Source organism: Vombatus ursinus, unplaced genomic scaffold, assembly GCF_900497805.2.
Source record: "Vombatus ursinus unplaced genomic scaffold, bare-nosed wombat genome assembly UNPS02014867.1, whole genome shotgun sequence".
Classification (NCBI taxonomy): Eukaryota; Metazoa; Chordata; class Mammalia; order Diprotodontia; family Vombatidae; genus Vombatus; species Vombatus ursinus.
This window is the reverse complement of record NW_020954645.1, coordinates 3,026,567-3,050,887: the sequence shown is the minus strand read 5'-3', so window position 1 is coordinate 3,050,887 and position 24,321 is coordinate 3,026,567. Positions and strand designations below refer to the sequence as shown.

General features: G+C 36.9%; 1 protein-coding gene across 1 annotated transcript in view; it reads left to right on the top strand.

Moving 5' to 3' along the window:
- Positions 1 to 24,321, top strand: part of SMARCC1 (SWI/SNF related, matrix associated, actin dependent regulator of chromatin subfamily c member 1) — a 167,915-nt gene that overhangs the window by 123,006 nt on the left and 20,588 nt on the right. Inside the window, exons 24-26 of the mRNA XM_027842145.1 lie at positions 3,410 to 3,561; positions 9,511 to 9,645; positions 21,573 to 21,834. Coding sequence (XP_027697946.1) covers positions 3,410 to 3,561; positions 9,511 to 9,645; positions 21,573 to 21,834 — 549 coding nt within the window. The remainder of the gene's footprint in view (positions 1 to 3,409; positions 3,562 to 9,510; positions 9,646 to 21,572; positions 21,835 to 24,321) is intronic.

Below are 24,321 nucleotides of genomic sequence, written 5' to 3'. Positions count from 1 at the left end.
TTCCTTTTATTTGTTCAAAAACATTTGAATTTTATGAAGTCAGAATGATTTATTTTATATTTGACAGTTGCCTCTATCCCACATTTAGTTAAGAGTTTATCCATTGTCCATATTTGAGAAAGGTATTGATCAGAATTCCATTTTTAAAAATTGTATGGGAGCAGAGACAAGAAGGCAGAATAAAAGCAGTGACTTGCTTGAGCTGTCCCCCAAACCCCTCCAAATATCTGTAAAAAAAAAAAATGACTCTAAACAAATTCTAAAGCAGCAGAACCCACAAAAAGACAGAGTGAAACAAATTTCTAGCCCAAGACAGCCTGAATGGTTAATCAGAAAGGCATATCGCGCCGGGTGGGGAGAGGAGTGCAGTTTGGCGTGGACACACAGACAAAACAGGCTTCAGAGAACTGAATCACAGGCAGCTGTGGTAGTTTCCAGACTTTTTAACCCACAAACGCCAAAGACAGCTTAGAAGGTCAGTGGGAAAAGTCTGTGAATGCGGTGAGAGAGAGAAGCTTGGTTCTAGCCCTAGTCCCTGAGCGTGGCCCTGGGGTGGCAGCTGCTTCCAGAGCTCCCAGCCCACAGACTGAGGGGGAATCGAGTGGCTAATCAGAGGGGTATTGCAAGGATCTTTTTGCCGGGGCTGGTGCAGGATTCTCTTGCTTTGCCTGGCTGGATCTGGGTCACAGTTCTGGGTGGCGGTCCAGGGGCAAGGAGGAGTGCTGGCATGGTAGAGCTTGTAGTGGTGGTAGAGAGGAAATCCTCCTCACAATTCCAAGACAGAAAAGAGTGCTTGTGGCTACTCATAGACCAGAGCACAGGCCAGGAAAGGAGTAAACACCTTGCCCTTGATCGTACCACCTTGGAAGAACTGAGAATTTATAGGTGCCCAGAAGTATCTCTGAAAACAGCTGCTCTAAACCCCCGAAGCTTGGGACACTACACCCTCCATACTGGAAGCAGACTCCTACCTTAACAAAAGAGTTTATAATTCAACTAATTGGCTGGGATCATGACCAAACCTCGCAAAAAAAGTCAGACCATAGAATCTTTCTTTGGTGACAAAGGAGATCAAGACATACAACCAGAAGAAGACAACAAAGTCAAAGCTGCTACATCCAAAGCCTCCAAGAAAAATATCAATCAGTCTCCGGGCATGGAAGAGCTCAAAAAGGATTTTGAGAAACAAGTAAGAGAAATAGAGAAAAACTGGGAAGAGAAATGAGAGTGATGCAACAAAATCATGAAAAACAAGTCAACAGCTTGCTAAAGAAGACCCAAAAAAATACTGAAGAAAATAACACCTTAAAAAAATAGCCTAACCCAAATGGCAAAAGAGGCCCAAAAAGCCAGTGAGGAGAAGAATGCCTTAAAAAGCAGAATTGGCCAGATGGAAAAAAGTCCAAAAGTTCACTGAAGAAAATACTTCCTTAAAAATTAGAATAGAACAATTGGAAGCTAGTTACTTTATGAGAAATCAAGACACTGTAGAACAAATCCAAAAGAAAGAAAACATAGAAAACAATGTGAAATATCTCATGGGAAAAACAACTGACCTGGAAAATAGATCCAGGAGAGATAATTTAAAAATTATTGCACTATCTGAAAGCCGTGATCTAAAAAAAGCCTAGACATCATCTTTCAAGAAATTATCAAGGAAAACTGCCCTGATATTTTAGAACCAGAGAGCAAAATAGAAATTGAAAGAATCTACCAATCACCTCCTGAAAGAAATCCCCAAAGGAAAACTCCTAGGAATATTGTAGCCAAATTCCAGAATTCCCAGGTCAAGGAGAAAATGTTCCAAGCAGCCAGAAAGAAACAGTTCAAGTATTGTGGAAACGCAATCAGGATAGCACAAGATTTACCTGCTTCTACATTAAAAGACTGCAGGGCATGGAATATAATATTCTGGAGGGCAAAGGAGATAGGATTACAACCAAGAATCACCTCCCCAGCAAAACTGAGTATAATCCTTCAGGGGGAAAAAATGAACATTCAGTGAAATAGAGGACTTTCAAGCATTCTTGATGAAAAGACCAGAGCTGAATAGAAAATTTGTCTTTCAAATACGAGACTGAAGAGAAACAAGAAGAGGTAAACAGGAAAGAGAAATCATAAGAGACTTATTAAGATTGAACTGTTTACATTCCTGCATGAAAAGATGATATTTGTAACTCATGAGACCATTGTCATTATTAGGGTAGTTGGAGAAAAAAAAATTATATGCATATGCATATAAGGTGAGTTGAAGATGAAGGGGTGAAATCTGGAAAATAAAATTAAGAGGTGAGAGATAATTATACTGGGAGAAGGAGGAAGGGAGAGGTAGAATGGGGTAAATTATCTCACATAAAACAGACAAGAAAAGGCTTTTACAGTGGAGGACAAATGGGGGAAAGTGAGAGGGAATGAGTGAATCTTATTCTCATAGTATTTGGCTTAAGGAGGGAATAACATACACACTCAATTGGGTATGGAAATCTGTCTTACCCTGCAGGAAAATAGGGGGGAAAGGGGACAAGAGAGCAAGGAAATGATAGAGGGGAGAGCAGATTGGGGGAGGGTGCAATCAGAAACAAACACTTCTGAGGAGGAACAGGGTCAAAAGAGTTAAAAGAGTAAATGGGGGGTGGGATAGGAATAAGGGAAATATAGTTAGTTTTTCACAACATGACTACTGTGGAAGTGTTTTGCATGACTACACATGTATAACTATCAAGTTGCTTGCCTTCTTAATGAGGGTGGGTGGGAAGAGAGGAAGGGAGAAAATTTGGAACCCAAAGTTTTAAAAATACAAATTAATAAAAAAAATTGTTTTCATATGCAACTGAGAAATAAGAAATACACAAAATGGGGTATAGAAATCTATCTTGCCCTATTGGAAAATAGAAGGGGAAGGGGATCAGAGAAAGGAGGGAAAGATAGAAGGGAGGGCAGATTAGGAGAAGAGATATTCAGAATGCATGCCATCTTAGGGTGAGGAGAGGGGCGAGATGGGGAGAAAGTTTGGAACTCAAAATCTTGTGGAAGTGAATGTTGAAAACTATAAATAAAATTAAATTTAAAAAAAATTGTTTGCACATTAATTTACCAGAACATTTTTTGGCTTATATGTTGTTAAAACTTGGGATTCTTATGCCCCATTTTACTTAGAGCAATTGTTTTCGCTGTGTATACTGAGATTTTGTTTATGTCATCAGGAACTGCACAGAGTTTAAGGGGAAATAGAAATAAAAGAAGACAGAATGTACCATTTAAAAAACTTGACCCTATCAAAGACTAAGTTGCTTGCCTTGATGGTGAGTCAGATAGAGGGCTCTATTTGTGATTTGGTCACAGTATCATAAAGGGTAGTAATAGGATTTGTTATTAAAAGGCATTAAGAATGAGTCTGTGATCATTTCAGAAGAGAAAGATGGTGAAGAAAATAAGGAAAATGATGCCTGTAAAGAAAGAGAGAATGATACTGGAAAGAAGAAAGTGGAACATGAGATTTCTGAAGGAAATGTAGCCACAGCTGCAGCAGCTGCTCTTGCCTCAGCTGCCACCAAAGCAAAGGTTGGTAATTTCCTTTACAGTGGTTTTCCAGGGTCCCTCCAAATTATGTTCTCATGTTCTCTTTTGAGTAATTGACAAAAATATTTCGTACATGGCACCCTGTGCATAGTACACTCTTCGGTGTTTATTGATTTCATTTAATGATGCTTGTTTATCCCTAAATCCATATGCATAAAGTAAGCAGTATAAATAAAAGACCCAAAAAGACGTTGGTTTTCTTCAGTTTATTCACTGCATAGTTTGTTAGTTTAGCTTGATAAGCATTGATGGGGTTTTTTTTTATTTCCCTACAGATTTGATCTGAAATTGTTATAACATTAATTACTAGCCATAGAAAACATATTTAATTTGATCTGTTATTTTCATTTTTTAAAAAAATATGCTTTGTACTGTTCTTGTTAACTTAAAGGAAATGAAAGGCACCTAAAATAGCTCTTTTTATACATAGAATTGCCAGCTTCTCTGTGGGTGGTTTCAGCTCTACAAACAACATGTGGTGTTAGCTGTATATTGCATGTTTGAAAAGGGAAGAATACTATTTTTTTCTTCCTTTGTGTTAAATTAGCCTTTCAAACCATTCCAAAAATTAATTTCTCTTCTTGATCTGCTTTCTCTTTCCCTGTTCTAGTCTCCAAATTTATTTATTCCATTACAAATTCACAGCATTTCAAGAAACTATTTGTAGGTTGTTTATAGCAATGTATCTTGAGCTTGTGCCCATAATGGCTTCTGTTCTCCTTTCTATTTGTCAATATGGCACCTTTATAGCCTTCTCACCCAAACTGGCAGCTGCTGGGTAATCATTCTTCCAATGTTTAATCTATTAACAAGGACTTCTATCAGGCTTGCAGAATAAGGGGGCATATAGCATGTGTTCATGAGCTCTGTCACTTAATAAACCATCTAGGAAAGAGCTTGGATGAATAGAGATACCTTGAAACATAGTCTCCACGAGCAGAAACTCTGTGTTAGCAAGGTTAGTTTTTATTCTTTGACCAGGAATGTTTGAATATTTCTGATTGTAGTGATAATAGATAACATTGATGTATACTTCATACAATAGCTAGAAAATGTTTTACATAGGTTTTCTCACTTAATTGTTACAAAAAGATAGGGTCTTGTAGTACAAGTATTATTATCCATTTTCCAGATATGAGGAAATGGAGTCTTAGATGTGTCAGAGCAGTAAATGATAGGACTTGGAAAAATCTAGACCTGGCCTTATGACTATAATTCAGTACTCTTTTTCTACTTTACTAGTTGCCTCTCTAACCCTGCCATTTATAAAATACTTGTTATTATGTCATTGTCCCTAGCATTCTGACTTTAGCAAAGTTATTATCCAGTTGGGTTTTATCTAGGATTAGTGAAATGGTTAGAAACTTTACAGTTAACATTTGTCGGGTTTTTTTTCCTGAAATATCTCAGTTTGTGTAGTTCCTTTATACAGTCTTGCCCAGAGTTTTTTCCTGGATGAGTTAGATTTGGAAATATAACAATTACTAATTAAATAACAATGTGGAAAGCCATTTAACTGTTACTCTATTTTCATCTGTTGATATTATTTAGTTACAAATTCCTTGGACCTGATTGGTAGATCCCTTTGCCATCTGCTGTTTCTGAGTCCTTTGATATCTTTTTGTCTGCTGTCCAAGTGTTCGTCACCATGCTAATGTTAGAAGAATAGATGATCAGAGCTTATAAGTGACCTCAGCTATATAATTGAAGAGATGAGGCAATTGAGGCCCAGACAACAAAATGGCTTTCCTCACGTCCTGCAGCTTTTTGGTGACAGCTCTCAATTCCCAGCCTCCCAAGTACAATTCTTTTTCACTCTGCCTATGTCTTTAATGTTGTTTGGTTGGTACACAAACAACATAATGGCCATCCTACTAATTTCCCCCTAAGAAAATAACTGTGTTATTATGCTTTTAAGTAGTTAGTCAAGAATGGGTAACAGCCATGGAATGCAAAGCATTGCATGAGATCCTGGGGTAACAAGAACAGAATAAGTGGATAGTATTTAGAGCTGCATGGGACCTCAAGGATCATCTGTTTCAACTTCCTCATTTTACAGAGGCAGAAACTGAAACCCTGAAAAATGAAATGAGTTGCTTGAGGTTACCACAGGTTGTAAGTAACAGAGCTGGAGTTTGAACCCATGTCTTCTGACTTTAAATCAAGGTTTACTCTAGACTGCCTCTCATTCCCATACATTTTAATTAATACATTGCTAGAAGCACCCTTTAAAACTTCATTGTTTTACATTGCCAAACTTAGAGGGTTATATATAGCTCATAGTTGTTTATACTTCATATCTGAATAGGACCAATGACTTTGTGATGTTGAGTTCAAGGTACAATGTGTTCGACTGCTGCTGGTCAGTCCAGTGTGAACTTGGAGGGCTTTACCGTAGGTCAGGCATAAATAGTCCATTTGAACGTTTGGGATGGAGATGTCTGTAGGTTTACACATCTCATTTTTCCTTTGTGCTGTTTGGATTCTGCCTTTGCTCATGGAGCACAGTGCTTTCCTTAATGTTGGTACATCCTGCTGGGTCACCTTGGGCCAGCATCTCCCATGTCTCACAGTTGATGCGAACATTGTTCAGAGACCTTGAAAATGTTCCTGTATTGCTTCTTCTGCCATCTGTATGAGCACTTGCCTTGTGTGAGTTCTCCATAAAATAATCTTTTAAGTAAATGTGCATTTGACATTTAGGCTGCATAGCCAACTCAGTGGTGATGCACTCTGCAGTAGAGTTTGAATGCTAGGCACTTCAGTACAAGAGAGAACTTCAGTGTCTGGTCCTTTATCTTGCTAGGTAGTCTTCAAAATTTTCCTAAGATATGTCCAATGGAAAAGGTTCAATTATGTGACATGGCACTGGTGGACTGTCCAGATTTCAAATGATATAGCTTCTAAATACTTTTAAGGATTCATTATTTTGTGATGTCTAAGAAATAAGTTCTTTCAAAACTCTTTCTAGAGTCTTGCATGTTTATGATGCTGCTGTTTTTTCATTTAGTGTATTTATCCCATCTAACCTCTATAATAAATTTGAAGGGCATTTTGGTGTAGTAGAAATAGTATCACTAGACCTATCCAGCACACCTAGTTCAGATCCTGGCCTCTCTGCTTACTAGGTATAGCAATATAAGTAACATAGCCCTTCTGGTCCTCAGTCATCTGTGAACTAGATAGAATACCTAATTCGCAGGATTGTCATGAGGAAAGTTACTTCATTAACCTTGAAGTACCATGTAAATATGTGATTCTTGTTATTATAGTAGCATAATCACAAATTTTTTTTTTAATCTGGAATATATTTTAGGGCAAAGGTGGGGAACCTGTGGCCTCAAGGCTACATGTGGCCCTCTAGATCCTTGAGTATGACCATTTGACTGAATCCAAACTTCACAGAACAAATCCTTTTATTAAGAGGGTGTGTGTGTGAGAGAGAGACAGAGAGAGAGAGAGAGAAGGGAAACTAGTACATTTTTTACATTTGGAAAGGTAAATATATTCTCATTCCATAGTTTATAACGCAAACTACTTTTGTGCTTTGGAGGTGTGTGTGTGGGTATGATGTTCTGTCCAGCTGCTGAGCTGTCACAGTTTTGGGAAATATTCTAGCTTCTCACATGTTAAAGTTCTACTTTTAGGGATCTTTTGAAACAGCTCGGTAGTACCACCAAGATGTTTAGATTGATTTTCAGTTAATATTTTTTTCTTAAAACCACCTGTTTTTCACTCTATACTTAATTTCTAATTACCTAATAATTCGTTCATATATTCTTAGTTTGAAATGTGACCTTATGCTCAAATATTTAAAAAACAAAATTAAGTAAGGATTAAATGCTAAGAGATAAAATTTTACTGTAGTCAGATAAAATTTATAACAAAGCTCATCAGACATATATTTAACATGTGAATAGTAGTTACTGTCAGGAAATTTTCCCATATGTTAAACCCAAATTTGTCCCTAACTTTTACTCACTGCTTCTAGTTAAACCCTTTGGGGCCAACCAGAATAAATTTGTTCCCTCTTTTTCGTGACAGCCCTTCAGAGATTTGAAGACATCTATTATGTTCCCCTTCTTCAAGTCTTCTCTTTTCCTGGCTAAGTAAACAGCCCCATTTTTTTCAAATGGCTTGATTCCATTGTTTTTCTCCACTTTGGTTACTTTTTTAAACCTTCAGGTTATCCAGTCTTAAAATATCGGGCTCGGAACTAAAGAAATTTCTGCATATGGTCTGATCAAGATGAAATAGAAGTGTGGGTTTTGCCTCTCTGGTCTTATTGTGCCTTACTTGAGGTACCCCAAGATTGCATTAGCTTTTTTTTTTTTTAAAGCTGCAATAGCACCCTGTTTTTGTGCTGATTGTTGTTATATATTATATATATGTATATATTATGTTATATATTGCCTATTAAGCATGTTTTAGAGCTTCCTTCCTAAATTAGATACATGCTCACAAGTTCTATAGTATAGCATAAGAAAAGCATAGGTTATTTTTGTGCTTCACAATAATTAGGTTTAGTCAGTAGTTCATATAAATGATTACAGTTGGTATGACTTACCAAGCAAAACTAAGGTTTTATGGCTTACATCATTGTTAGTTTTCCTATATAAACTTTGAAAAGTATGGAAAGTTTTTACTGTTATTATGTATATTTTAATCTTCTGTCACTCACAAATTCCTAACATATTTAAAGACGAAGGTGCTAAATTCCAATCCTGAATTCTTTTTTTCCTTATATCTTCTCATTCCTTCTACCTTGATAGCCCTTCTAGGTGATTCCCAGTACTCGAAAGCTACGATGAGACTTTAAACTGCAGGGTCCTTAGCATCTGGGTGTCTTGAAATAGAGAAGATGAAAGACTTAAAATAGGACAGGCTCCAGGTACCAAAGAAGATGAGAGTGAAACTAGTCTTTCTCTGTTCCCAGGAGTTCCCAGCTACAGATAAGCTCCTGTTCCTAGTTCTTTCTTCCTTAAGCAGGAACATTGGTGACATTTGTAGGTGAGAGCAGACAGTCCTTTTTTATCTGCCCTTGGTGTTCATCACCACCACCCTAAATACACAGACATCCTTAAACAATTAAAAAAGGTCTACCTTTAGGGTGTGATTTCAGGAGGAAAGGAAGACTCAATTCTTGCCCCTCCTTCCCTCCTCTTAAAATACCATTATTAGGATAAAACATTTCATTCTGTAATTGAAAAATGGATTTTACATTTTTAAGTACATTAAAACTTTATTTGAAAATGTGAAAACCATTCTTAGCTCACAGGTGGTACAAAAGCAGGTGTGGGCCAGCCTTAGAAAATATATCTCTTAGGATAAAAAAATTATTGAATATTAGAGCCTTGGAACAGTACAATTGTCAGATGAAGTGTACTTGAAGTCACCCTTTATGTCTGATTTATTCTTGTGTTTAGGGAATCTCTCTGCAAGTAGCTTGAAGAATCTATAAGGCTTACAGACAGTGAAATTAAATAGTCATTGCAGTGTTGTATAGTGGTGTTGGAGGCATTTTAGAGTGATGATTTAATTGTTTTGTACATTTGAAAAGTAGATTTGACGACTTAGGCTAAAAGCATCCGAAATCCTAGAATATTTATGTACACAGAATTTAAAATTGGAAAAGAGCAAAACATGGTAAAACTGAAGAGGAGAAAGGAAAATTTATACCTAAAATTAAATTCATACCTGAGAGATAATACTCAAGTAGGATGTTACTACCTTGGATGGTTTTTATAAAACACTTTGCAGCAGACATCCTCACACAAAAATTTCTTGACCAGATGAAGGGGTATGTCCTTAACTTTGACTCCTGGTAGTAATATAAATCATTGTTATTGATGAGAGTTTTATGTTCTCTTAGTTTATTTCATTTACATTTTAAAAAGTATTTAATTCACTTGTTTGGTCTTTTACCTTTAGCACCTTGCTGCAGTAGAAGAAAGGAAGATCAAGTCTCTAGTAGCCCTGCTTGTAGAGACACAAATGAAGAAGCTGGAAATTAAACTACGTCATTTTGAGGAACTGGAAACGATCATGGACAGGGAGAAGGAAGCTGTAAGTAAGAAGGGAGCCTGGTAATTTTTAGTATTGATCTTAAGGGAAAGAATGCAGTTTACCGTTTCAGAAATTATTCCTTGTTTTTTTTGTTTTGTTTTGTTTTGTTTTTAAGCAAAAGACGTTTCCTAATATCCTTCCTCATTAAAAAGCAATTAAACGGAACTAGCCATGTTTAATAGTTGATCATATACCTGACACCTGTATTTTCCCACCATGCTACCAAGAGAATCATTGAATCACAATCCTTTCAGTAAAGAGGTGGGGAAGAGGAAAATGTGTTTTGTCTTTTGTCCACCACAATATTAGTCATGATCTATAATCAAAGTTTACCTACCTTTTAGTGTTCTTTTCTTTTATATTATTATAGTTGTTATTCTCCTGGTTCTTTAGTTTTTATTCTGTAACAGTTCTTAATATGTCTTCCTGTCTGGCAACTTTTTCTTTCTTTCCTTCTCTCTCTTTCCTTCTTACTTTCCTTCTCTCTTTCCTTCCTTCCTTCCATCCATCCATCTGAGTTCCTGGACCAATTCACACCACCACCAGCAAAAAGTGCAATAGATTGTCTTCACAAAGTCCCTCCAGCTTTGACTATTTCTGCCTCCTTTCATCTGAGGCACAACCTCAGAGCTATTTTAATTTGAATTTCTGTCATTTATTAATTATTTGCAATAAGTTGACATGTTGTTAAATGGTTTGCAGTGTGTGTTTTGATAACTACCAGTTTATATGCTGATCATGCATCTGTTGGGGAATGGCTTATATGTTTGTGTCAGTTCCCTTTATATTTTGGATATCAAACTTTTATCAGAAAATCTGATAGAGAAGTTTTTCTTGATAAGTAGTTTCTCTTATTTGTGTTGCACTCATTTTTTCAATTTTACCCTTTCTCATAATAACATGTAAATAATATTCCACAATCATATTCCACAATTCAAGAAATTTTTTATTTTGTTGAGTTGAAATTGATAACCACATGCTTCTCTTTTTTGGAATGTTTGCCATTGTTTCTTTTTTGTTTGTTTATGAGCTCATTTGTCACCTGAGACCAGCTATGTGTGTAGTTTTGGGTCATTTTACTAGGTCCATATCAGCTTAAAATTGATCTCTGTACTTGTTACATATTGGAGGGTTTCTTTAGCATGATGAGTGGAGATGAACTCTCATTAGCACCAAAATTATTCTTGCCAAGGACTAGGTCAAATATCTGATTCAAGGATTCACTAAATTTTTTTTTGTTGTTTTTTTTCCCTCTTCCAAAAGTTCTAAGAAGTAAAGATGCTGATCTTATCCTGAGTTATACTTCTTGTAAAAAAAACACTCCCTTGTTCATTTGTTTCCCAATTCTTTGATATTCCTCTTATCCTTTTACTGTCTAACCTTCCAATCTAGTCAATCTTCCCTGTACTCAAAACTGATAGAATGGGGCATGAGCCTACTGTACCCATAGATTTGAAAAGGAGCTAGAAAAGGAAGTTAAGGACCAGAAAGAAATGATTTTAATAGAGCAGTACCAAAAATTAGGAACAGAGTTACAAATGAGGAGGCCTGTAGCCCATCCTGGGCTGGCTGGCACCATTTCGAGCTCTGTACAACTTGTTATCCTGATGAATGCTGCACGTGAAGCTTAGCCTCAAGGCTCTTAGAGTCATGAAACCAGTAGCACCATGAACCAGAGATGTGATTATGCCTTTGTGATACAAGGGCAGCCTCAGTCCAAGGTGTAGTGCCTGCCTGTTGCCTTGCCCTGAGAAACAATAAGAATGTATTATTACCACTTAGTATTATGGGAATTATGTTTTCTGTCGTGGCCTGACTGAGGGTACTGGGTTTTTCACAGCATTGTGGATTATTGAGAGTATACTGCCACTCTCGTGGCTTCTTCTGATATCCGCATGAAAGAACTTGAGAAGCATACCTCAGGGCAGATATTTGAGTTGCAGTCCCAGAATTCCCCCTTTCCCCTCCCAAGAAGAAAGATATTTCCCTGAAAGAAATTAAGTTGATACTAGAAGCTGTACAAGAAAGACACAAGTGTCATGGAGCTGAGGTCTTGGAGCAGCTAGCTGAGAAGTGGGAACATAAAAAGAAAGTGCTTCAGAAAACAATCGAAGAAAACAACAACTTCAGTAAAATGGTGGAAGAAAAACTGAACCGCAAAATGGAGACCAACAGAGAGAGCCAAGAGGCACAAATGGCTGCTGAGCTGGAGCACTTGGGGGTGAAAGATAAGCACATGGAAAGTAGGTGCGGAAGAACAGAGAGTCCAAAGATTCTGCTGACAAAAATGGAGCTGATTAGCTGTCCAAGATCTAGCTTCTCCCTATTCTAAACTTACAAAGACTGAAATGGCCAGTGTTGCTTTTATTGTATTTCTCCTGAAAAATATTCTAGAAACTGATGATGAACCTCATGGGTAGATACAAACAGTACAGATGTTGTTTTGCAGGGAAAGGGGGAGAAACTACAAGTGTTTTTAGTTTTTTTTTTTCCTTAAAGTGTTGAAGTCTTTTCTAGCATAGCAGTTTTCCTTGTTATATCTTTTCTATTCCAGTATACTTGGTGCTGGGTTAATGCTAGTATTGTATCGGCTCCATGAAAACATGTTTGTAAAAGAAATCTGTAGTATTCATCTTTACAACTATTAGATGCTGAATATCTGTTCATTTTTGAAACCTGACCATTGTACGTCTTTCCAGATACTACTATACTTGAATAGTTAATAAAACTGCACAGTGCTGTTTGTTTGTTTCTTTCTTTCTTTCAGGTGATGGGGTTAAGTGACTTGTGCAGGGTCACACAGCTAGTAGGTGCCAACCGTCTGGGGTTGGATTTGAACTCAGGTCTTCCTGACTCCAAGGCCGGTGCTCTATCCACTGCACCACCTAGCTTCCCCCACAGTGCTGTTTTAAAAAAAAAAAAAAAAAAAGCTTACACATGAAAAGAAAAATGTAAGCAACAAAAGCAAAGAGATGACCCTAAAGAAAGTAAGTCAGTTCCAGGGAAAAGGTAGTCTTTTTGTAAATATGTAGGTGGAAGAATCATCTAGTCCAATTTCTAAACTTAGGATTCTGAACCTTTTGTGCATTATGGACCCCTTTGGCAGTCTAGTGAAATCTTATGGATACCTTCTCGAATAATATTTTTAAATACATAGGACGACGCAGGAAGAGTATTGAAATGATAGAACTTTTTTCCTATCTAAATTTATGGAGCCCTTGAAGTCTGTACCCCAGATTAAGAACCTCTGCTCTAGAGGTAGAGCCAAGATGATGAAGTAAGGGCAGGAACTCACCTGAACTCTTCCAAATTCTCCCCAAATAACTTTAAATTTTGGAACGGCAGAACTAAGAAAAGGTCGGGGTGAAACTATTTTTCAGCCCAAAACAAAATTTGGAAATTGGCAGGAAAGGTGTATGTCACTGGGGTGCTGTTCAGGCCTATAACATAGCCCTCACCTCAGCAAGCCTTCCGCAGGTGTTGGAGGCAGCTACGTCAGCAGTATAGGAGCTCTCAGTCCACAGATGGTAAGGGGGTCAGACAACTGGTTAGAAGGTGATCACAGGGGACCCTTTGCTATCACTGGGTCAAGGACCCTGTTGCATTGCCCATAGATAATTCCAGGTCTCAGTCTCAGGGCAAATAGGAGCACTAGTGCTCGTGGCTGCAGGAGAAGAGAAGCCCTGGCTGCTATTCCAGGGCAGAGAGGAGTGCTTGTGGTTGTTTGCAAGGGCAAAAGGGCCCTGGTCTCAGGTCCTCAGAAAGGAGTGCTAGCACTTATGGCTGCGGGAGAGTAGGGGTCTGAGGCACATTTCCACGGACATAAGGAAAAAGGAGCACCGGTAGCTCCAGGGCAGCAGGGGCCGTGGTCACAATTGTGGAAAAGAGTGCTTATGGTCACATATAGACCAGGAGAGCATTGAAACACACCCTTCCTTAGATCATATCATCTTAGAAAACCTGAAAATGTACAACCCCCAGAATTAGCTCTGAAGACAACTGCATAAAAAATCTAAAGTTTGAGATACTGTTCCAGGATCAGCGGCTAACTTTAACAATCCAGTTAAAAGTCGAGAAATAGTCTGGAAAAATGAGTAAACAAAAAAAGGAACTTGACCATAGAAAGTTCCTATGGCGACAGGGAAGATCAAGACACAAATTCAGAAGACAGTAACATCAAAACACTTACATGCAAAGTCTCAAAATGTAAATTATACACAAGCTCAAAAAGAATGCCTGGAAGAGCTCAAAAAGGATTTTAAAAAATCAACTGAGAAAAGTGAAGGAAAAACTGGGAAAAGAAATGAGAGCGATGGAAGAAAATAATGAAAATAAAAAGTCAACGGCTTTTAAAAGGAGGCATAAAAGTACTGGAGAAAATAAAACCTTAAAACATAATTGACCAAATGGTAAAATAGGCACAAAAATCCACTGAGAACTCCTTAAAATGGCCAAATGGAAAAAGAAGTACAAAAATTCACCATAGAACTCCTTAATAAAAAGAATTTGCTAAATGGGAAAAGATGTACTAAAATTCCCTGAAGAAAATAGCTCTTTAAAAAATAGAATTGGGCAAATGGAAGTTAATGGCTCTATGAGACATCAAGAAACAATCAAACAAAATCCAAAGAATGAGAAAATAGAAGAAAATGTGAAATGTCTCATTAGAAAAACAATAGACCTGGAAAACAGATCAAGGAGAGATCATTTAAGAATTATCAGACTACCTGAAAACTATGATCAAAAGAAGGGCCTAGATATCATCTTTCAAGAAACTATTAAGGAAAACTGCCCTGATAGCCTCGAACCAGAGAGTAAAATAGAAATGGAAAGAATCTACTGATCACCTCCTGAAAGAGATCCCAAAATGAAAACACAAAGGAGTATTATACCCAAATGCCGGAGCTCTCAAGTCAAAGAAAAAGTACTGCAGGCAGCCAAAAAGAATTCAAATATTGTGGAAGTAAAGTCAGGATAACACAAGATTTAGCAGCTTCTACATTGAAGGATCAGAGAGCTTGGAATATATTCTAGAAGGCAAAGGAACTAGGTTTACAACTAAGACTCACCTGCCCAGTAAAACAGAGTGTAATCCTTTAGTGGGGGACATGGATATGTAATGAAATAGAAGACTTTTGGGAATTCCTGATGAAAAGACCAGAACTGAATAGAAAATTTGACTTTCAAATACAAGATTCAAGAGAAGCATAAAAAGTTAAACAGGAAGGAGAAATCATAAGGAAATCAATGAGGACAAACCTTTTCCATTCCTACATGGGAAGATGATACTTATAACTCCTAAGAACTTTATTATTCTTAGGGCAGTTAGAAAGAGTATACATAGAGAGAGGGCATGGATGTGAATTGATTATAATGGGATGATTTCATAAAAATAAAAAGGTGAGAAAGAGGGATGCAGTGGGAGAGGTAGAATGGGGTAAGTTATCTCACATAAAAGAGTCTTGAAAGGAAGAGCTTTTACAGTGGAGCAGAAGATGGGGGTGGGGGGCAGCATTTGAACCTCATCAGAATTGGCAGAAAGAAGGAGTGACATACGTGCTTACTGGGGTATAGAAACCTTTGTTACCCTACAGAGAAATAGGAGGTGAAGGGGGCTGATGATAGCAGTGATTAGAAGTGAAATAGACTTTGAAGAGGGCAAAGTTAAAATGAGAGAGAGAAAGGGATAAACAGGGAAAAAATGGAACGGAGGGAAATACACAGTAATCTTAATTGTGAATGGAATGCACTCTCCCATGAAACAGAAGCAGATAACAGAATGGATTAAAAACCAGATTCCAACAATATGTTGTTTACAAGAAACTCACTTAAAATATGTACACAGAGTTAAAATACAGGATTGGAGCAGAATCTCTTATTCTTTAGCTGAGGTTTAAAAAAAAAAAAAAAAGCAGGGGTAGCAATCGTGATCTCAGACAAAGCAAAAGCAAAAAATAGATCTAATTAAAAGAGGTAAGCCAGGAAACTACATTATGCTAAAAAGTACCATAGACAGTGAATCAATACTAACCATGTGCACCAAATGGTAGCGTCTAAATTCTTAAAGGAAAAGAGTTAAATGAGTTCTAGGAAGAAATACATAATAAAATTATACTAGTGGGAGACCTCAACTTTCCCATTTCAGAACTAGATAAATATAATCATAAACAAGAAAGAAATTAAGGAGATGAATAGAATTTTAGAAAAGTTGGAGATGATAGACCTCTGAAGAAAATTGAATGGGAATAGAAAGGCATACACCGTTTTCTCAGCTGTACACTGAACCTTAATAAAAATTGATCATTTATCAATTAATGTTAATGGCATACAACCAAATGCAGAAAAGTAGAAATATTAAATGTACTGTTTTCACACCATAGTGCAATAAAATTTATATTCAGTAAAGGACCACAGAAACATAAATTAAAAATTTACTGGAAACTAAATAATCCCCAAAAATGAGTGGGTCAGACAAGAGCAAATCACAGAAACAATAATTTCCATAAAGGGAATGGCAATAATGAGACAACATAGCAAAATCTATAGAATTCAGTCAGAGTGGTTCTTAAGGGAAAATTTATATCTCTGAACACTTACATCAGTAAAATAGAGAAAGAATAGATCAATGAATTGAGCATGCAACCCCCCCAAAAAAAGAGAGAAAAAACAAATTGAACAATCCCCAATTAAACACCAAATTGAAAATCAAAGCAGAGATTAATAAAATTGAAAATAAGAAAACCATTAAACTAACCAATAAAATTAGGAGCTACTTTCATGAAAAAGTAATAATATAGATAAGTCATTGGTAATTTTGAATAAAAATAAGAAAAACCAAATTACTCATATAAAAAATGAAAAGGGTGAATTCACCATCAAAGAAGAGGAAATTAAAGCAATTATTAGGAGCTGTTTTGCCCAATTATATGCCATTAACTCTGACAATCTAAGTGAAATGGATGGGTAGTTACAAAAATATAAAACTAGATAAAAGTGTTTACAGCAAGTTTCTCTGATAAAGTCCTCATTTCTCAAATATATTGAAAACTGAGTCAAATTTAAAAGAATAAAAGTCATTCCCAATTGAGAAGTAGTCAAAGAACTTGAATAAGTAGTTTCCAGAAGGAGAAATCAGAACTATCTATAGTCATATGAAAAAAATGCTCTAAATTGTTATTGATTCGAGAAATACAAATTAAAACAGCTCTGATTAAAAAAAAAAAGGTAAGTGAAAAGACTTGTGTGGACTGATACTGAGTGAAGTGAGCAGAACCAGAAGAACATTGTACACAGTAACAACCATGCTGTTCAATGACCAACTTTGATCTTAGCTCTTCTCAGCAGTGCAGGGATCTAAGACATCTCCAAAAATCTCATGATGGAAAATGCTATCCACATCCACAGAAAGAACTATGGAGTCTGAATGCAGATCAAAGCATACTATTTGCTATTTTTTTTTCTTCTCTTTTGTTTTGTTTCTTCTTTCTTGGGCTTTCTCTCATTGGTTCCAATTCTTTTTTACAGAATGACTCATGTGAAAATATGTTTAATAGGAATGTATATGTAGATCCTATATCAAACTGCAATGCCATCTTGGGGAAAGAGACGGAGAGAAGGGGAGAAAATTTAAAACTCTAAAGCTTGTGGAAGTGAAATGTTGAAAACTAAAAATAAATTAATTAAAAAAAAAAAAACACAACTCTGAAGTATCTTCTCACGCCTATCAGATTGCCTAAAAGGGTGGGAAAGGAAAATGACATATGTTAGAGAGAATGTGGAAAAACAGGGACACTAATGCACAGTTGGTGAAGTTGTGAACTGATCCAACTATTCTGGGGAGCAATTTGGAACTATTCCCGAAGCCTATCAAACTGTACACTTTGACCTGGTAATATCAGCACTAAGTCCATACCCCAAAGAGATCAAAGGAAAAGAACCTATTTGTACAAAAAATATTTATAGCCGATCTTTTTGTGGTAGCAAAGAACTGGACAGTGAGAGAGGATGACCAATTTGGGAATGGCTGAACAAGTCTTGGTGTATGATTGTGATGGAATACTATTGTGTTAGAAGAAATGTTGAGCAGGTTCCTTTCAGAAAAACCTGGAGTGTGTTGAGCAGAATCAGGGGAATATTGCACATAATAACTGCAATATTGTACAATCATCAACTGTGAATGACTTGCTATTCTGATCAGTACAGTGATTCAAAACAATTCTGAAGGAATATGATGAAAAAAATACGATCTTTCAGAGAAAGAACTAATGCAGTCAATGCAGACCTAAGTATATATTTTTTTACTTTATTTTTCTTTTAGTTTTTTGGGGTCTGTTTTCTTTTGTAACTTTGCTAATATGGAAATGTTTTGCATGACTGCATATGTATAATCTATATCAAAGTACTTCTCAAAGAGGGGTTAGGGTAGGGAGGCAGGGAGAGAATTTGGAGCTCAAAATTTTTTTAAAAGATTGTTAAAAATTAATTTTACATTTAATTGAGAGGGAAAAAAATTTAAAGAACCTCTGCTCTAAACCAGTAATCTCATGTAAAATACCTGACAACTGATCATTAGAAGACTTCCAAGCATAAGGAACTACTTTGAAAGTTAGCCTGTTATATTTTTATGATCCTGTACTGCACAGAACAAATCCCCTTAATTAGAAGATTTGTTCTGTGAAGTTTGGATTCAGAGGGCCTCACTTGAGGATCTAGCAGCCACATGTGGCCTCAAGCCTTCAGGTTCCCCATCGTTGGTCAAGGGCCTCAAGTACTTGATGTGATGATTGATTGCCCATACGAGGGATAGTTATTCTATGCCTAGAAGAGCTAAGGAGGGACTTGATAGCTGAGTCCAAGTCTTTGAAAGGCTGTCAGTGGTGGAGATTTTGTTTCATTTGGCCCAAGGAGGCGGAACCAGGAGCAGTGGGCAGAAATTGCAAACAGGCCAATTGAGCCTTAATTTCAGGAAACATTTCTTCGTAATTAAAGCTTATGGAAAGTCCACTAGCCTTCTCCAGGAAGTGGTGAATTCTTCCTGTTTGGACATCTTCAGAGATTGAATGACTACTTCTCCAGTGTATTAGAGTGGAAATTGCTGTTGAAATCCTTTTCTGTTTCTCAGATTCTCTGATTCTCTAACTCAAAAGATGGGCTTAGAGAGTTGCTGAGCCAAAAATTCATCATCCATCTGCTGGTGAACCTCTCAGAATTTAACCATGTCAGTCATTGCCATCCCTGAGGACTAGAATACACTTTCTCCTCAGGGAGAGTTTGGTGTAGAAATACATCAAGCACTAGTGAAACAAGTTGGGGTGATGGGGTTTTGAGGAGAGAATAGTCACAAACAAAATGAACTTCCAGATCCTAAAGGGAGGGATTAAGGTGGGAGGGTGGAGAAAAGTGAAGAACTAGAATCTAATAGGGTGTGCTCATCATTGGGGTAAACAATGGCTAAACAAATTGTGATTATCTGAATATACTAGAATATCATTGTGTTATAAGATACTGAGGCAGAGTGAAGTTGCGCAGAAACCAGAGTACAACTTATACAGGAACAACAGCATTGTAAAGAAAAACAATGGAAAAATTTGAGAACTCTGGTCAGTGCTGTCTCCTGAGGACCTATGTTGAAGCATGTTACACACCCCCTGACAGGTGATGGACTCAAAATGCCCCAAGAGACATTTATATTTGGATATGGCCATTAGGTGGATTCATTTGACTTGACTGTGCTTATTTATTACAAGGGTTGTTGGTTTTTTGTTTTTGTTTGTTTGTTTTTGGGAGGTGAGGTAGGAGGTTAGAGAGTGATATTAAAGGGGGTGGAAGCCATTGAGATGTTTTTCTAAATGCATGGAAGAGAAGGAAGTTCAAGGGAAAGCAGAGCCAAGTATTTTTATAAGTAACATGGAAGTTATTTTATACTTTTTTTAAAAAAGGAAAATAATATGAAATGGAAATGCATGGTTTCTTATACAGCCCTTTTTTCATGTTTTGCATATATGGGTTGCTGGGTTCTTTTATATTAAGGTTCAGAATTTAAAAATTTTTTGAGGTCACATGTTTGTATATATAAAAATATTCTTAACACCACTTTTTTTGGTGCCAGAGAATTTGAAGCAAACTAGACTCCCATCAAGTTGGGGTTGTTAAACAAGTTGTGATACATGAGTATAATGGAATTTTGCATCCTATGAAACAAGGAATATTAAGACTTCTAAGAGGCATGGGAAAACATTGGTAAACCACTGACTCAGGGATCACTCTCACATCAAGAAAAATCTTTTCCCATCTGCTCAAATATGTGTTTGATTTTTTTTAATGGCATTATATAGTACTTGCCATGTTCAGTCCCTACCAGTTCTGTTTTCTAACAAAATGTCATGGTAAAGAACTATGAGGCTTTTTTTCTCCTCCCCTTTCCTCTCATTTCATCTCTTCATCTTGTCTTTTCTTCTCTTCTCTTTACTTTTGCCACAGCACCTCTTGATGATCACTCACTAAATTGTAAATGGTGTAAAATCTTCAAAGGAAGAAGTCCAAATATCTGCAAAATCACAGGTCTTTGAAATACTCAATGAAGGCTGCAAAAGCATTCTTATACCCTTCCAATTTATTTGGAGATATGTGACATAGACTTTTTTTAAAAACCTAACAATAAAAAGCAGTATAATTACAAATTATTGGTATGGAAAATAAATGCTAGTCCTACAGAAATGTATAGGAGAGAGAAAGTATAAAGACAGCAATAACATGACATGTTCAGGAAATGGTGTGGCTCGAGTAATGCTTTTGTACAGTAGTTGGTGGGAATGCAATGTAGTTGGAGGTGTCAGGTGAAGCTGCAGAGTATAGACCCTTTGAATGTCTGGACAGTTTAAACTAATAAAAAAGAAAGACTGAGGTGGGGAAAGAAGATATATTGTACCACAGGAGATTGTTTTAAACCTTGCTCAAAGGATATTTCTGCACTCTTCACATAGGCTTGGCTGCTGCCTATACCAATGCGGGTAATAATGCCTTCCACTCTTAGTATTGGGTCAAATGAGATAATCCCTCGATACGGGACTCAGTATTCCTTATCACTTATTAAATCTGTTTTGAGACATGTCCCATTTACACCAGTTGCAGTTTTTGCTGTGGTGCTAAAAGGTCATACACAGTAACAGGTGAAGTTGGCCAAGGGGCAAGATAAACACAACCATGTGAAACAATACAGGAAAAAAAGATGGCCATGAGAGCAATTCTTGATTTTCATATGTAGAGTACTGCTGCCAAAGGGCATGCTGCAAAAACAACAACAAAATAAATAAAAACAAATTATCACAGGTTTGGGCAGCAAGAGATTTGCCAGGAATTTTTTTTTTCTGCTTCCATGTTTATGAGAGGATTCCTTTTTTGAAACATCAAACATTTCAAAGGAGGACCTGATCATTTGTTGGAAATTTTGAGGACAAGAGGTTAAAGGCTACGAGTTTGAGCGGATTTTTCCAAATCTTGGCAGTGTGTTTGGAGTTTGGCTGCTTCTCTCTTTTTTTTCCTCTCCCACCCCTCCTCCCACTCTGTGCAAATGTAGATTTGGGGAGGAACCTTGTGTGAACTTCAGCTGCATTTGCAGCTGTGTCAACATTAGGTCTCAGTGAGGTCCTGCTATAGAAAAGTGTCTGTTGTATTCAGTTTCCGCTTGAGTGCTACTGTATACACAAGGCTAAACAATTGGAAGAGGAAGGCAGGATTTGAATGCAGGCAAAGTGAATTGGAGCAGGGGCACAAGCCATTTTGTGTAACACTGGGTTCCTTTTACAGGATGTTGGGAACCATGAAGGAAATTTAACACACTAATTAGCAATATAGTGGTTTGAGAAATTTACATTGAAACATTTTTTTTTCTTTTTAAAACATCGTGATTTTTCCTTTCTCATTAATAGTTAGAACAGCAGAGACAGCAGTTACTCACTGAGCGCCAGAACTTCCACATGGAGCAACTAAAATATGCTGAATTAAGGGCTCGCCAGCAAATGGAGCAGCAGCAGCATGGGCAGAACGCTCAGCAGGCCCACCAGCATTCTGGAGGACCTGGTATGAACCCAATTGGAGCACCAGGGCATCCGGGAATGTTACCTCATCAGCAGCCCCCTCCTTATCCCATGATGCACCATCAGATGCCCCCTCCTCATCCCCCTCAACCAGGTAAGGGTGTACTAAGCATCACGGTAGCATTGAAGCATACTCAAACAACCATGTGTATAGTCCTCAAGAGTCAAATAGCTCAAATTTTTGGGTTGGTTGCTTTTGCAGTGGTTGCATTCAAAATATCAACTTAAGTCACCCAGAGACTAAAATGACACTTGCCCATTATCATACAGGAAATTAGTCTTAGAAATGAGAGGCATTATAGGATAATGTTAAGAATATTGAATTTTGGGATCAAAATAACAGGTAAAATATTCTGAGGAATGTTGAGAACTTTCTCTTATACTTAAGACCTTGCATAGATCACTTAACCTCACTGATACTGTTTCCTTATCTATAAAAAGGGAATGGTGATGCTTGTTATTGGATTTGCTAAAAGAAAATTGAAATAGGTATTGTTTACCCTTGAAATGTCTTTTCAAATTGGCTGCACTTATTTTCATGCACAGACCTATAAATTGCATATAGAATATACCATCATAACGTCCTCCTTTTGATCCAGTCTATATGATGTGTTATGTTCTCTGAGAAGTTTGGCATCCTTGGGACTAAGCAAACTGACATTCCTATTGCACTTTGCAATATTGAACAAGACAGAAGGTCTTTCTGTAATGTCTTAAATTTTCCATTAAGCTTTTAAAAGGTACAGACTCCATGAAACAAGTTATGTGGGAAATATTTGGACAAGTTCAAAATCTCACATCTTTAATAACAAATACTATTTTGTGGATAAGAGTCATCTGTTGATTTGTGTTGTTCATTGATATTACTGTATAAGTTTTTTTTACATTTAGATTTGGCATATGAGGTTCACTGAAATCTTTAAATGGTGCTGTAATTTTAAATAAATTCCTCATGCTTTTGTTCAGTTTTAGTCAAATGTGGTAGTAAGTAGTGGTGACGGGTTTTTTGGTTTTTTGTTTGTTTGTTTGTTTTTAATTCAAGGCCTAAAATACTCGGCAGTAAAGAGTTTAGGATAAAATCTTGATACAGCTTATGGATACTCAGTGACCACAGCAGTCAGTAACACAGGACATGGTATTCCCTGAGTGCTTGCCCATTTCTTTATTTTCTGTAGAAAAGATGGACAAAGAGATGGTCTTGCTTTTTGCCACCATTCCTCAGAAAATGGACAGGCACAGTTGTTCCCTAGAATTTGGAGACAGGCACCTACAAATAAATGTTTACTGAACAAACTTTGGAGGAAAAGTAGTCCTCCTTTTTGCTTTCTTTTTCACTCACAAAAACAGGATAGGGTTTTGTAAATAATGATAGCTAGGTGGAGATGTTGAATATTTAATACTCCAAAAAGAGATGTATTGCTTTTTGTATTTGAAGTTGCTTTAAGGTTCAAATGTAAAATAAAGGCAAGTGATAGTAGTAGCTAGTAAGAGAAAAAAAAATAGCATCAAAAACCATCCTCAGAAGAAAAGGAAAAAAATTTAAAAGACAAACATTTCCATACTTTGAAGTTCAGCAAAGTAGAAGCTAAGAAACTAGGGCAAGGGAGGAATTTTGTAAACATCTCTCAATGAATAAAGGTCTGCACACTCTTAATTCTCTGTAGTTGTTACTTAGGAACTATCAACATGAATCTGCCTGCTGATGTTCCCTTTATTCACTGGAAATTATTAGAAATTTACATTGGCATAAAGGTGATTTATTCAGGTTAGCTGTCAATCCACTAAATAATTGACCAGAATTTATGCTTTGTGAAGAGGATAAAATGTCAATTTTTGGAGGCCAAGAAGGACATGGTAGTTAAAGCGTGAGGGCGAAAGTATTTTAACCCAGCATGAGGTGATGTATTTTACTCAACTTGAAACTTCTTAGTCTTTCCTGATTGTGATACTCTATAAGTAAATGTCATGAAAATGTTTCTCTGCCTTTGTGATGTGTGATAGAACCCATCATTATGCCAGGTAAGACCGTTACTTTTCCACCTGCATAACTTTGTAATGAAGTTGAAGTGTATGGATTAGCAAAGTGGCTGGTGAGAAAAGGTCCTACCTGAGCCTCCTTTTGGCTTTAGCCTTTTCTCTCCCTCCTCCCATTTAAATGTTTAGAATTGAGTTTGTATTAAAAAAGCCCTGTTCCCGACTTCTTCTGATGCTGCTTCCTGACTTGGCTGGGTAAACAGAACTAGCCTTCTTCCACTTGTTTTGTTTCTTTTTCTTACAGAGAATGGAAGTGATTGGTTTGCTTTTTTGAAGGATATCATAATGTAGTTTCATTTAAATTTTTAAAATTTTATTTTTAAAAATAAAATATTTTCTTTCATCTCTTCCCCCCCCATTGAAAAAAAGAAAAACAAATTCTTAGTAACAGTTATGCCTGTTCAAGCAAAACATTCTTCTCACATTAGCTGTATCTGAACTCAGTGTGCACTCTGAGTCATTCATGCTGTAATTTTAAAGTGTGATGGGTTTGGAAGTAGTAGGACCTGCGTTCAAATTCTAGCTCTTCCACTTAATATGTTACTCA